This window comes from Puma concolor, chromosome D4, assembly GCF_028749965.1.
Source record: "Puma concolor isolate L17-30 chromosome D4, mPumCon1.1.hap2, whole genome shotgun sequence".
In the NCBI taxonomy this organism is placed as follows: Eukaryota; Metazoa; Chordata; class Mammalia; order Carnivora; family Felidae; genus Puma; species Puma concolor.
In genome coordinates, this window is record NC_141679.1 from 45,837,270 (window position 1) to 45,850,438 (window position 13,169).

Genomic DNA, 13,169 nt, shown 5'->3' on the forward strand with positions numbered 1-13,169 from the left:
TTTATTGTGTTGTTGTTGCTGATAGTTAAATTGTATATGTAATTTTTAAAATATTTATTTGTTTTTGAGAGAGATGAGAGCCAGAGAGACAGACGGAGAGTGAGCAGGGGAGGTGCAGAGAGAGAAGGAGACACAGAATCGGAAGCAGGCTCCAGGCCCCGAGCTGTCAGCACAGAGCCCAACACGGGGCTCCAACTCACGAGCAGTGAGATTATGACCTGAGCAGAAGTCAGATGCTTAACCTACTGAGCCACCCAGGTGCCCCGCCCAGGTTTTCTAATAGCCTTTTACTTTCCCGCCTGATTGGCTGGTACAGAACAATAATTGTATTCTGGATGGGGGCAGGGCAGGCTATACTTATGTCTAAGAGTTCTGTTCTTTTAGCTCATAAGTGATATGTTTTGAGAATCACTCTGACCAGAATACACGGGTGCTCAGTTGACTATTCGCCTAGGTGTGTGGGAATCGTATTCATTAACACTAACAGCTGGACTCTGTCTCCAGCAGCTGGTGAAGAGGGAGGAGGAAGGAAGACCATTAGGGCTATAAACATTCTCCCGATGATAATGTGCTGCTTTGTGGACGCTCGGCGTAGTTACGATCACCATTTTTTAAAAATGTAAGCCACGGTTTACTGATGGCTTTTCTTCTGCACCTGTCCAGGCCTTTATATTCCAAGCATACCTATAAATTTAACAGGATGCAATGTCTCTGAGTCTCTCCCTGAATCTTTGCTTTTGCACATAATGCTCTTTTGTCTGCTTTGCCTGACCTACTCATTCTTCAAGACTCGGCCAAACGTTCTCAGCCTCCTGGAGTCCGAATTCATTACCCTCTCCTCTGCGTCCCCAGCACTTACAACATTACTCACTTGTGCTGTGTCTTAACTTAGGGGGCTACGTATTTGTATCTCCAGCTATGCCGTGAGCTCATCGAGGGAAAGAATCGTGACCCTTTTCACACTTCACCTTTATTTTCTAAGCACATTAAAATCGAAATTGCAACAGTTGTTGAACTTTTTGTATTTTTCCACACCAGTGTTTTTTTTTGCTTTATCTTTTTCAGCTGATCGTAGAAAGAGCATTCAAAAATACTTTAGCCGGCTGTTAATTGAATACTCTATTTTCCAAATACTTAAATAAGCTAGGATGTTGCCGATATATCTTGGTATCCTCAATACCTAACACCTTGTTTACCACATGATAGACATTCAGTAAATTTCTATTCAGTGAGGAATGTGTGCTTCTGATAAGGATACAGATCTTTTTATTATCTTTACATATTACAGAAAGACCTGGGGCTCCTGGCTGGCTTAGTCAGTTGAGCATCTGACTCTTGATTTTGGCTCAGGTCACAATCCCAGGCTCGTGGGGTTGAACCCCACATTGGACTCTGCTGAGCATGGAGCCTACTTAAGAGTCTGTCTCCCACCTCCTCTGCCCCGCCTCCAATTGCACCTGTGTGCATGCACACACTCTTTCTCTCTCTCTCTCTCACAAAAAGACCTTTGTACAAAACCACAGATGTTGTTTTTTTATTTTTTTAGATGGGTGTCTCTGACTTAGCACGTTTGCTTTAGAACTAGAGCAGTTCTTGAAAAAAAATTTTTTTTTTACATTTATTTATTTTTGAGAGAGAGAGACAGAGCACAAGTGGGGGAGGGGCAGAGAGAGAAGGAGACACAGAATCTGAAGCAGGCTCCAGGCTCCGAGCTGACAGTACAGAGCCCGACGCAGGGCTCGAACTCACCAGCCGTGAGATCATGACCTGAGCCGAAGTTGGACACTTAACCGACTGAGCCACTCAGGCGCCCTTAGAGCAATTCTTCAAAAGCCCAATTCTTCTGATGAATGAAAACAAGGGTAAATATCTTGTACCATGTGATTCTGTATTAACCTATCCATTTCTGAAGGGTTGATAACCGTGAAATTGAGCACATTTTAACTTCTAATTTTTGAGAATTAAAAAATGTAAGATACCAGAACAGCCACTCATCTTAAAGATTCACATAATCTAGTAAGCTTGTACTGTTTTTTAGTGGTGTGTGGGAAACAGGATCCTGTCTCTTAGGCTATTAAATGTGATATTTAAAACTACCTTTGTGCTTTTCTGGGTTAAAAAAAAATATCAGACACTAGTTATAAATTCTAATGTGTTTAAAATCATTTTTTTACTTGTTTTAATGTTTATTTATTTTTGAGAGAGACGGAGGGCGAGCAGGGGAGAGGGCAGAGAGAGAGGAAGACGCAGAATCTGAAGCAGGCCCTAGGCTCTGAGCTGTCAGCACAGAGCCTGATGTGGGGCTCAAACCCACGAACTGTGAGATCATGACCTGAGCCGAAGTCAGACGCTCAACCAACTGAGCCACCCAGGCGCCCTGAGATCCAGATTTTTAACTATTTAACTGTAGAGCCTACATCCTTTTGCCTCCACTTTGATTTTTTTGTTGTTGGCATGGTAATTTATAATCTTTTGTGCTGAACTTGGGAGTAAATAGAACAGAGTTTGAGATTTATAGGCAAGCACTAAGTCCTAGTACATTAAAATAAACTGGTTTCTTAAAAGCTTTGGTTGGCACTGAAAAGGAATTAGTAAGTCGTTGATCTTGTACATCTAACATTGCCTCTGACTAACATGGATACTGAGGTTGGTGTGGATTTTCCTTTGGTGATAAGTAGCCCTCCCAAAGCTCTCCACTCTTGACTGGATTCTTCATAGAGATATAGAGCAGAAAGAGCCTCTTGAAGCCATGTCTAGTCCGGTCGTCTGCTTCTGGTCTGGTGAGCGATGAAATCCTCTCTTCAGAAAACCTGTCCTTCTTTTAAGGGACTCCCGATTGGAGTTTCTGTGTTCCCCCTTCTGATAAAATCCTGGCTCCATTTGGGTTAAGCCTATTTCAGAGACTATTGCAGATGAGGGTTATTCTTCAAAATTAATGAAAATCTATATTCACTGAATTCACAATTTCTTCTGCAGACCCCTTTAGACAAAGAAGTACTATCAGATGTCTGTCTTATTGTTAATACTTAACAGACTTGAACGTTTTTATTACAAGCTTTTTAGAATGAAGGTTCTCAACTAATATCTGTGAAAGATGCTTTACAACCATTTAATATTCATTTAGATTTTGTTTTCTTATGGGTTCTTCTTTATTTTTTACTGAGATGTCATTCACCGAACATAAACCTCTTTTATTTTTAAACACCTGCTTTCTCCTCTAAAACAAAGTGCCGGCCAGCACTTTCACAGACCCTTCTCCGGGCTGTGGGGCCACGATTTGGTGGCTGGTACTTTCGAGAAAACCCTGAGTTGCATCCTTGCTCTGGGCCTGTGCCAGGGGCAGCTGTCATTCACTGGGACACAGAGACTGTTCTGTGATGTCTCATTCAACATTGTGCTTTTCGCCTGCTGTTCTAACCTTTAGGCAAACAAACAGACAAAACACAGAGCCTAAACATCAACCTAATACTTCGAGTAAAGCAGGATCGCTTTTCTGTTTCCATATGTTTACTCTTACATGTCTGTGTAACGTTGCCGCTTGCGACTCAATTTATGGTTCATGGTGACTTCCAATTATTTTCTTTTATACTCCTCTCTACCGGCTTCATTTTTCTCTCCTAAAGATGACAGTGATAATATTTCCCTGTATTTGCAACTTGAGATACTGTGCTAGGTGCTTTACTGTGTCATCATCTACCTCAGAGATCTTGGCAGGAAGGTAGTCATTACTTCCATTTTACGAATGAGCCAAGTAAGGCTCAGAGATTGTGGGAGAGACAGTAGCTGGCATGGCTGTGCTAAAGTCCTGGCTTTTAAATCTCCGGTCCAATGCTGTTTGTCATTTATCGAAAGAATTGGACTCTAGGGGCGCCTGAGTGGCTCAGTCGATTGAGCATCGGACTTTGGCTCAGGTCACGATCTCGCGGTTGGTGGGTTTGAGCCCCGCGTCGTGCTCTGTGCTGACGGCTCGGAGCCAGGGGCCTGCTTTGGATTCTGTGTCTCCCTCTCTCTCTCTGCCCCTCCCCCGCTCATGCTCTGTCTGTCTGTCTCTGAAATATAAAACAAAATGTAAAAAAAAGTTCAAAGAAAAAAATTTGATTCTAATCTTTTATGAATTCCATCTTTGGTTAGGGGAAGTATTTTGAGAGAGAGCTATAGTAAATGTAAATATTTAATTTTACAAATTTAATTTTTAAAAATTGTAGCACATTAAAGTGGTTCCAAAATTACAAAATCATATACAGTGAAAAGCTTCCTTCTTACCCTTGATTCTGGTTGTTTAGTTCCCAGCCTCTCATCAAACAGGTAATGATTAGTGGGTATTAATTTCTTTTGTATTGGCCTCCTACTTTTCTTTGCATACACAAGCAAATACAGATATATAGTCCCCCCCCCCACCCCGTTAAAAAAAAATAATTGATAGCATTCCAGGCACATTATCTGCATCTTATATTTTCATATCAGATCTTTTCGTATCCATAAAGATAGCTTCTTGATTTGTTTTTACAGTGGGGTTTACTTTCAAATGTTGTCTCTGCTCTAAAGCATATACCTGAGATAATTGAACACCTACGTCCTCACAAAAACTTTTACAGGACTGTTGATAGCAGCATTCCTCGTAATAGCCAAAAAGTGATAACCACCCCATGTCCATTGATTGATGAGTGGATAAAAACATGGTACGTCCATACAATGGAATATTATTTGCCCACGGAAAGAAATGAGGTATTGACACAAGTTACAGCCTGGAGGAACCTGGAAAAGATGCTATGTGAAAGGAGCCAGCCACCAGAAAACACATATTGTGTGGTTCCTATTATATGAAATAGCCAGAATACAAACAAAATAAATTAATTAGTGGATTGCCAGGGGCTGTGAGGGTGGTGTTGGGGGAATGAGGAGTGACTGTTAATGGGTGTGGGGTTTCCTTTTGGGTGAGGAAAATTAGTTGTGGTGATTGTTCCACTACTCCATGAATTATGAAAATTCGCTGAATTTTAAATTTTTTTTTTTTAATTTTTTTTTTTCAACGTTTATTTATTTTTGGGACAGAGAGAGACAGAGCATGAACGGGGGAGGGGCAGAGAGAGAGGGAGACACAGAATGTGAAACAGGCTCCAGGCTCTGAGCCATCAGCCCAGAGCCTGATGCGGGGCTCGAACTCACGGACCGCGAGATTGTGACCTGGCTGAAGTCGGACGCTTAACCGACTGCGCCACCCAGGCGCCCCTTAAATTTTTTTTTTAACGTTTATTTATTTTAGAGACAGAGAGAGACAGAGCACGAACGGGGGAGGGGCAGAGAGAGAGGGAGACACAGAATCGGAAGCAGGCTTCAGGCTCTGAGCCATCAGCCCAGAGCCCGACGCAGGGCTCGAACTCACAGACTGTGAGATCGTGACCTGAGCTGAAGTCAGATGCTCAACTGACTGAGCCACCCAGGGGCCCCAAAAATTCACTGAATTTTAAACTTTATTTTGTTTTTTAAATGTGTTTAAATTTATTTTTGAAGGAGAGCGAGAGAGACAGAGCATGAGCAGGGGAGGAGCAGAGAGAGAGAGGGAGACACAGATTCGAAGCAGGCTCCAGGCTCTATGCTGTCAGCACAGAGCCCGATGCGGGGCTCGAACTCATGAACCGCGAGATCATGACCTGAGCCGAAGTCGGATGCTCAACTGACTGAGCCACCCAGGCGCCCCTAAACTTTTATGTTTTGAGAGAGAGAGAGCGTGAGTGGGGGAGGGGCAGAGGGAGAGGGAGAGAGAGAATCTTAAGCAGGTTCCATGCCCAGTACAAAGCCCAATGTGGAGCTTGATCTCATGACCGTGAGATCATGACCTAAGCTGAAATCAAGAGTTGGACACTTAACCGATTGAGCCACCCAGGCGTCCCAATAAAGCCATTATTTAAAAAATTTCAGAGGTGCCTGGATGGCACCTTCAGTCAGGTCACCTTCTGACGTTCTTCAATCAGAAGAACATGTGACTCAATTTCCGGGTCATGAGTTCACTTTAAAGGAAAAAGAAAAAAAAAAAAAGGAAAGAGGAAAAAAAAAACTTCTATAAAGCTTAATTTTTACTTCGCATCCTTTTAGTTGTTACCATATAAATCAGCTTCTAATAACTGGACAGGTAGATTCTAGATCCTTCGAATTTGTTTCATCACATTCTAAGTGAATTGAATTATTTCATTAGCAGGCAATCTGTAATGCTTCTTTAATGTCTGTGGCTTCTCCTTAGCCATTTTGCGCATTGCTCACGCTGGCCGAGTTCTGTCTATTCTCTGTCCCTGACTGCTCTACTTCCTTTCTGTGAGGAGCCATTTCTCAGGGTGACTTCAGCATACCATCTTCTTTGGGTATCATTTCACTCTAGAGCTGTCATTTCTTATTGTAGGAGCTATTCACAGTTATTTGTATTCTCTGGTTCCAGCTGAACTAACTCTGTTCCTATCTATCAACATACTGTTTTGTTACCAAAATGAACTGTCCTCAGTCTAAGTCTGCCACCTGCCCAGGGTTGCCTCTTACCGAAGCTGGAGCTGGGCAGATACAGTGACTTTTTTTTCCCCTTTGAATCTTCCCTCTCACTGGCAAATACTTTTTTAGTGATGGTGAGTTCTCTTCAAATTCTGTTGCCTCTGGATCTTGTGAATGGGATCCCTTTTTTTTTTTTTTTCCTGCCTTAGCTGGGAGTGAATGGTAAACAGGAGGAAAAGTTGAAAGAATCTGTCCTAGAGTTCCATCTAACAACTGTTCTTTTTGCGTAATCCTCTTAGCTTAGTTACATGCTGAGAAGTTTTTGGCAGGAATCGAAAATTTCGTATTTTGTTGGAAGCATTGATTTCTTACGATGGAAGTATAAAAATAAATGAATATATTTCTGACAAGCACACTTACTTCACTTATTCATGCCTTTTTTTTGTTTTTGTTTTTGTTTTTGTTTTTTTCAGCTCTCCTACAAGCTTGCGTTCCCCATAACCGGCATGTATGGATCAATATTTACAGCCTGGAGGATCCTCGAAGTAATGAGAGAAAAGTCTGCTGCAAGTGACTGGTTGTTTTCCGTAGAGTCCTTGCTCCCTATAACCACAGTAATCCCTGCGCATGTTTTTCTTTTGTTGGCTCACCTCCTTGTTGAAGATCAAGGACAAAATCTTCGCCAAATACTGAAGGTCACTACAGAATTGGCCCAAGCAGATTCCTCTCAGGTAAAGTAAGAAAATAATGGGACAGTAATAGGAGTAAAGCTTAACTGTTGGAATTGTCGATTTTTCTTAGTTCGTGGATGATTCTTATCAAAGTTTTAAATTATGGGTTGATTCCTTTGTTTAGGATGGTGGGCTATCTTTATCTTCTCAATTTGTTCATTTTTGTCCTTACACTGAATTGATGTATGCTTAACGATGCACGCGTTTCCTTCATGAAAACACACTTGACACTGAAATCTACACGTGATGCTATTGTGGTATTATTGTTTTTTGGTAGATTGGCTAATCTGCAACACTTTTGTTAACTCTTGCGGCCTGTTCCCAGATGAATATCCCTTAGTTCTAATATTGATCTTTTAAAGTGGATGCAGATTAATCAATTTAGGATAAAGGTACCTATGCAGTAGGCATCGATCTCTTTTTGACTTCTGGCAATTTGATTCTGTCTTGATTCAGTCCCTTAATAAGCTAAAAAATAGTTCTTGCTATCTATGATAATGATCAACATGGTGGGATTCTTCCTATCTGCACAGATCTTGGAGCGTAACCAGCAGCATTGTCTAGTCTTAGACGTTAATAAGACTCCCCCCGCCCCCCGTCTACCTTTTGTAACTAACCTTATCCTTGGTAAAGTAATCTAACTTTTTCCCATTGGATAGACTCTCAAGAACTAACTTCCTTTGAAGGGAAAGGCTTCCTAACCATATAGGCATGGTATTTTTATTATTCTGTTTATTAGTATCTGTGCTGATGCTTCTTTTTAAACATGGTGAAGAAAAAGTTCATCTCTTTATGGAAAATGTGTGTTTCCTACAGGACAAAATTCAGTTGATAGAGACAGGATAAAAGTGATTAAGATACGAAGTGAATGTATTTGGATTCTTTTTATTCCCAGCTTGTTATGCTCATTCTTTTTAGTCAAGTGAGGAACCATTGATCTATCTATAAAAAGTTTTCCTTCGGACTAGACCTCTTGTGGTCTGATGTTTCCAAGTGGATTTGTGATGGTCTCAAAGTACCTTTGTGTCCTGGTGTGTGCATAATGTGAGTCATTTCAATTTGCTTCCTACTTTATTTCTCCCTTTACATGCTGTAGCGATTGTGCTTCTAATAGATGTGTTGTTTCAGTGCTCACACCTTATAAGATAATATCTTTATAATAGTTAATGCACAGATAATGCCTGGAGACTATCTAAAGAAGTCCTGTGGTAGGTTACCTGACCTGTGTATGCCACTGATGTAAAACATCTATTACATCAAATTCTGTGTTGATTATCAGGAAATGCTTGGGTCTTTGAAATTCTAGGGTGACATTTTTGGTTATAAGTAATGGCGACACGTCTGTCTTAAATAGTTTTTATTAGCTCCAGAATTGAGAAAAAGCATGACCTAGACGGTATACCCATGGTAGAGTTTCTTTGTTTCCTCTGTGAATTGGCTGGAAGCCCGAAGCCTTATAACCTTATATTCATAGCCCAAAAGGAAGAGAGAGACGTAGAGGTGTTTGGATTGACCTCGTTGGGTCGTGTGCCCGTACTGAATCAACCACTGTGGCAGGATAATGGGGCACTTTAATTGGCCATCCTAAGTAGAATGGAAGTGGGTGAAGGGTCAATCCTGAATGCCACCGTGATCATGTGGATTGAGGGTGGGATGATCCCCCAAAAGAAAAACAGTTTCCTGGCAGTAAAAGTGGGGATATGCTAAATAGGCCAAAAATGTAGCGGTGAACATCTCAGCCGGTGTTGTGGGAGCTCTGAACTGGCGTGAGGGAGTTTCAGGTATGTCAAAGTCCTCACCCCTCTGAGCTCTCGGGCGGCCGTGTAGTAGTCTAAGCTCAGGGTGCTGGCTTGGCTGGTAGCCTCTGACCCCCTGGGGTTTCAGGAATTTACCCCACACTCCTTATAAGCCTGATTTTTCATGGGTGCCACGAAATAGAAAAGGTGGGGAAGTACTAACGTGACCATCGGGTTTGTTTATCTTTTTCAATAAACGTTTAAGAAGCAGTGGTCGAAATCAAAGTTGGTATGTTCCACTTCTGTTGACGATCTCTTGGGTAGTTTGGAAAGAAGTGAGAAACAACGAGTGTAATTGTGCCGTTACGATGAATAGTAGGGTGCAGTGCTTAAATAGTTCCTCAGCTTCATGCATAAGCAAAGGCAGTGTCATTAAGAAGAACTTAGAAGTTGAGTTTTTGTGAAAAGGAGCATCCTTGAACTCGGAGATAGTGTTGTGTTTCCTCACTTCTCCTTTTGAAGTGACCATTTCATATCCTTTCATGGGACTCGGGTTACGGGTAAAGTAGCCAAAAAGAGAGGACCGAATATTTGGAAAGAGCAAGTTTTCTAATTGTGAGCAGATATTTGGAATAGACTCAGTCGAAACGAGTTATGATTGTAATCTGTTATTGGTGGGTTGTTTCTCTTTCGTTCACTGAGTTGACAAGTCTGCCTGAAGCTTATGAATTTTTATGTGGTGTTTATCTGTTCTCACCATACAGGAAGAAGCTATATTATGTTTAAGCAGTCATTGGCTCAAATTCATGGGGCAGTTTATACTACAGAAAAGTCTGAGACTACTACTAAGGGGAAGCTAAGTAAATAGGTAGGTAAGAGCAGGAATTTCGAGGCTGTCTTTCACCTCTGTTTTGGTGGTCACTTAACCACCGTGGTAGATTTCGTTGAGGTGCAGTATGCTTGCTGAAGATCGACTTTGTGTGACATCTTAATTGATTGAAAGAATCCTACTGTAAGCTCTTGTGAGAGAAAGCATTTGAAAAGCTTGAACGTGACGAAGTATGTTTTGGTATGCTTGTTATTATCATTATAAAGTATCAACTGAAGTTATTTTTAGTGCCTGTGAATGGTAGTGCAAGTCAGTATCTACTAGTAATGTGATGTGAGTGTTCATAATGCTAAGAAAACGGGCTTTTGCTTTTGCATGCATCAGACATTTATTTTTTTTTTTAATTTTTTTTTTAACGTTTATTTATTTTTGAGACAGAGAGAGACAGAGCATGAATGGGGGAGGGTCAGAGAGAGAGGGAGACACAGAATCTGAAACAGGCTCCAGGCTCTGAGCTGTCAGCACAGAGCCCGACATGGGGCTCCAACCCACGGACCGCGAGATCATGACCTGAGCCAAAGTCGGCCGCTTAACCGACTGAGCCACCCAGGCGCCCCCATCAGACATTTATTAAGCAGACACTGCATGCCTTATGCCTCATGTAAGTACCTATCTTGGTTTGTGAGTAATATTCATTTAGTTAACACATGACGATGATGATGATTTTAATTTAAATTCAAGTTAGTCGACATACAGTGTGGTCTTGGCTTCAGGAGTAGAACCCAGTGATTGATTGATCTCTTACATATGACACCCAGCGCTCATCCCAAAAAGTGCCCTCCTTAACGCCCATCACCCATTTACCCCATCCCCACACAGAAAATGGGCTTTTTGAAAAAAGTGATGATGTTACTTCTTACTAATCATGCGTTTTGATGCCTCTTCCTCCTCAGTGAGTTTTCATCCTTGTCTCTCACCCGGTTCCCCTGGGTCATGCATTTTCCATTGGGATTTATAGCTTTAGGGCCGTGGAAGACTAGTGGAGTTAAGTGGTCTGAAGGGAAGTTGACTCTGTCAGTACTATTTTAGAGTTAACTAGACGCAGATGATGATGTTAAAATAGTTACCCAAAGACACAACAATAAATCGACACTTGAAAAAAATAGGCAACTCTTACCCCTCCCCCACCCCCACATCTAGAAGTGCTGTCAGTAGTTACTAATCCTAACAGTTTTCTTACCCAGAGAAATATCTCTTACTCGTGAGATTTAATGTGCAGAAGACACAAGCTCAGGTCAGGCAGCACTCGGTAAAAGTTAAGTGTCTTTTACCTTCTCGGAGGGAACGTTCTGGGGAGATATCCAAGAATGAGCATCCTGTGTAAATTTCCGTGGAAGTCTTGAAGGTTTTAAACGCGTCAATTTAGTTTAGAGAGAGGTTTTTGTATCATGGCCTATGCTTATAATAAATGAGAGTGCCGTCTATTTCTTAAATTAGTGTTTTTTTCTGGAAATAGAAGTTGATAGATTTGTGTGCTTTTTGGTTATGTTTATATAATAGCTCCTGCTTGTCTGATACTGAGTAATGTTATTTTCATACGTTTTGATATAAGTCATTCAGGCTGCCTTGAGGGATGCCTGAATGAGAATTAAAGCACATGGCTTCATGGCTCATGTACAGTAACGTCCAGTTGGCCTTATTCTTTCCTCTTCACCGAGCTATTTACTACCCCTGTGGTTTGTTCAGGACCTGGTTTCATCTGGTATGAAATCATTGGTAGTGAATGTTAAAAACGGACTTTACCGAGTTAATTAAGGGATGATGTAGACTGTAGGCCTAAATGAGGACATTTTCTGAGCTTTACAGCTTTTATTTTTATTTATTTTTATTTATTTTTTAGAGAGACAATGAGAGTATGAGCAGGGGGAGAGGGACACAGGGAGAAAGAGAATCTTTTTTTTTTTCTTTGTATAATAAATTTTATTTATTTTTACTTATTTATTTTTTAATTTTATTTTTTAAATTTACATCCAAATTAGTTAGCATCTAGTGCAACAATGATTTCAGGAGTAGATTCCTTAATGCCCCTTATCCACTGAGTTCCCCCCCCCCCCACAACCCCTCCAGTAACCCTCTGTTTGTCCTCCATATTTGAGTTTCTTCTGCTCTGTCCCCCTCCTTGTTTTTATATTATTTTTGTTTCCCTTTCCTTATGTTCATCTGTTTTGTCTCTTAAAGTCCTTATATGAGTGAAGTCATGTGATATTTGTCTGGGAGAAAGAGAATCTTAAGCAGGCTCCATGCTAAGTCGTGGGGCTTGATCCCATGAGTATTGACCTGAGCCAAAGTCAATAGTCAGATACTCAATTGACTGAGCCGCCCAGCTGCCCCTGATCATTACAGCTTTTAAAAAGGGCAATATCGGGGCGCCTGGGTGGCGCAGTCGGTTAAGCGTCCAACTTCAGCCAGGTCACGATCTCGCGGTCCGTGAGTTCGAGCCCCGCGTCAGGCTCTCTGTGCTGACAGCTCGGAGCCTGGAGCCTGTTTCCGATTCTGTGTCTCCCTCTCTCTCTGCCCCTCCCCCGTTCATGCTGTGTCTCTCTCTGTCCCAAAAATAAATAAACGTTGAAAAAAAAAAAAAAAAAAAAAAGGGCAATATCAAATCTTATTTTGAACCCTTAGCCAATGATTGGCCAGCCTGTGTATAACATGACTATGGACAGTTTGGAAATGTCTCAGACTGATAGAACTTCCTTAAGAAGAGGTTAATAAATCAACAAGGCAGCTTCAGGTAAATGCCGTATGTTTACCTGGGACTCCCCCAACCAACCCCCTAAGATGTTTTTCTGACCCCCTTGTCCCCTGAGAAGAAAAGGCTGCTATTCAATTCTTAAAATCTTTCCTATTAGCTTAGCTATATTATATTAATTATATTATTGGCTACTTATTATAATATTTGCTATATTTTCTTGTACTATACATATTTAACATACTAGATTATGTAATTATATTAATATATTAAATATAGAAGATGTAATTATTATATTAGATATTAATTATAGCTTCTCTATAGTTGATGGAATGGAGATTCTCCATCTGATGTTGATAGAGGTGTTAGAGGAAGCTATTTTCCCACATAGCAGTATGATTCTACAAAAGCCTTAATGGAATTATTAGGTCCTTCACAGTAGATCTTCTAAATATATGGAGGGAGGACACCTGACAAAAGATGATAGTCTCTTTTGGAAATCAAGGCTACTGTTAGTGGTTGAATTTAATTTAAATTAATTTAATTTAATTTAACTTAATTTAATTTAATATAATTTAATTTTAGAGAGGACACACGTGAGTGAGGGCAGAGAGGGAGAGAGAAAGAGAGAAGCAGGGCTCACCCAA

At 41.0% G+C, this 13,169-nt stretch overlaps 1 protein-coding gene across 8 annotated transcripts in view; it reads left to right on the top strand.

Moving 5' to 3' along the window:
• The window catches only part of FOCAD (focadhesin), a 317,812-nt gene that overhangs the window by 98,208 nt on the left and 206,435 nt on the right, over positions 1 to 13,169 (top strand). For all 8 annotated transcript variants that reach the window (XM_086685396.1, XM_086685393.1, XM_086685394.1 and 5 more), the window contains one exon: positions 6,951 to 7,208. In XM_086685396.1, coding sequence (XP_086541522.1) covers positions 6,951 to 7,208 — 258 coding nt within the window. The remainder of the gene's footprint in view (positions 1 to 6,950; positions 7,209 to 13,169) is intronic.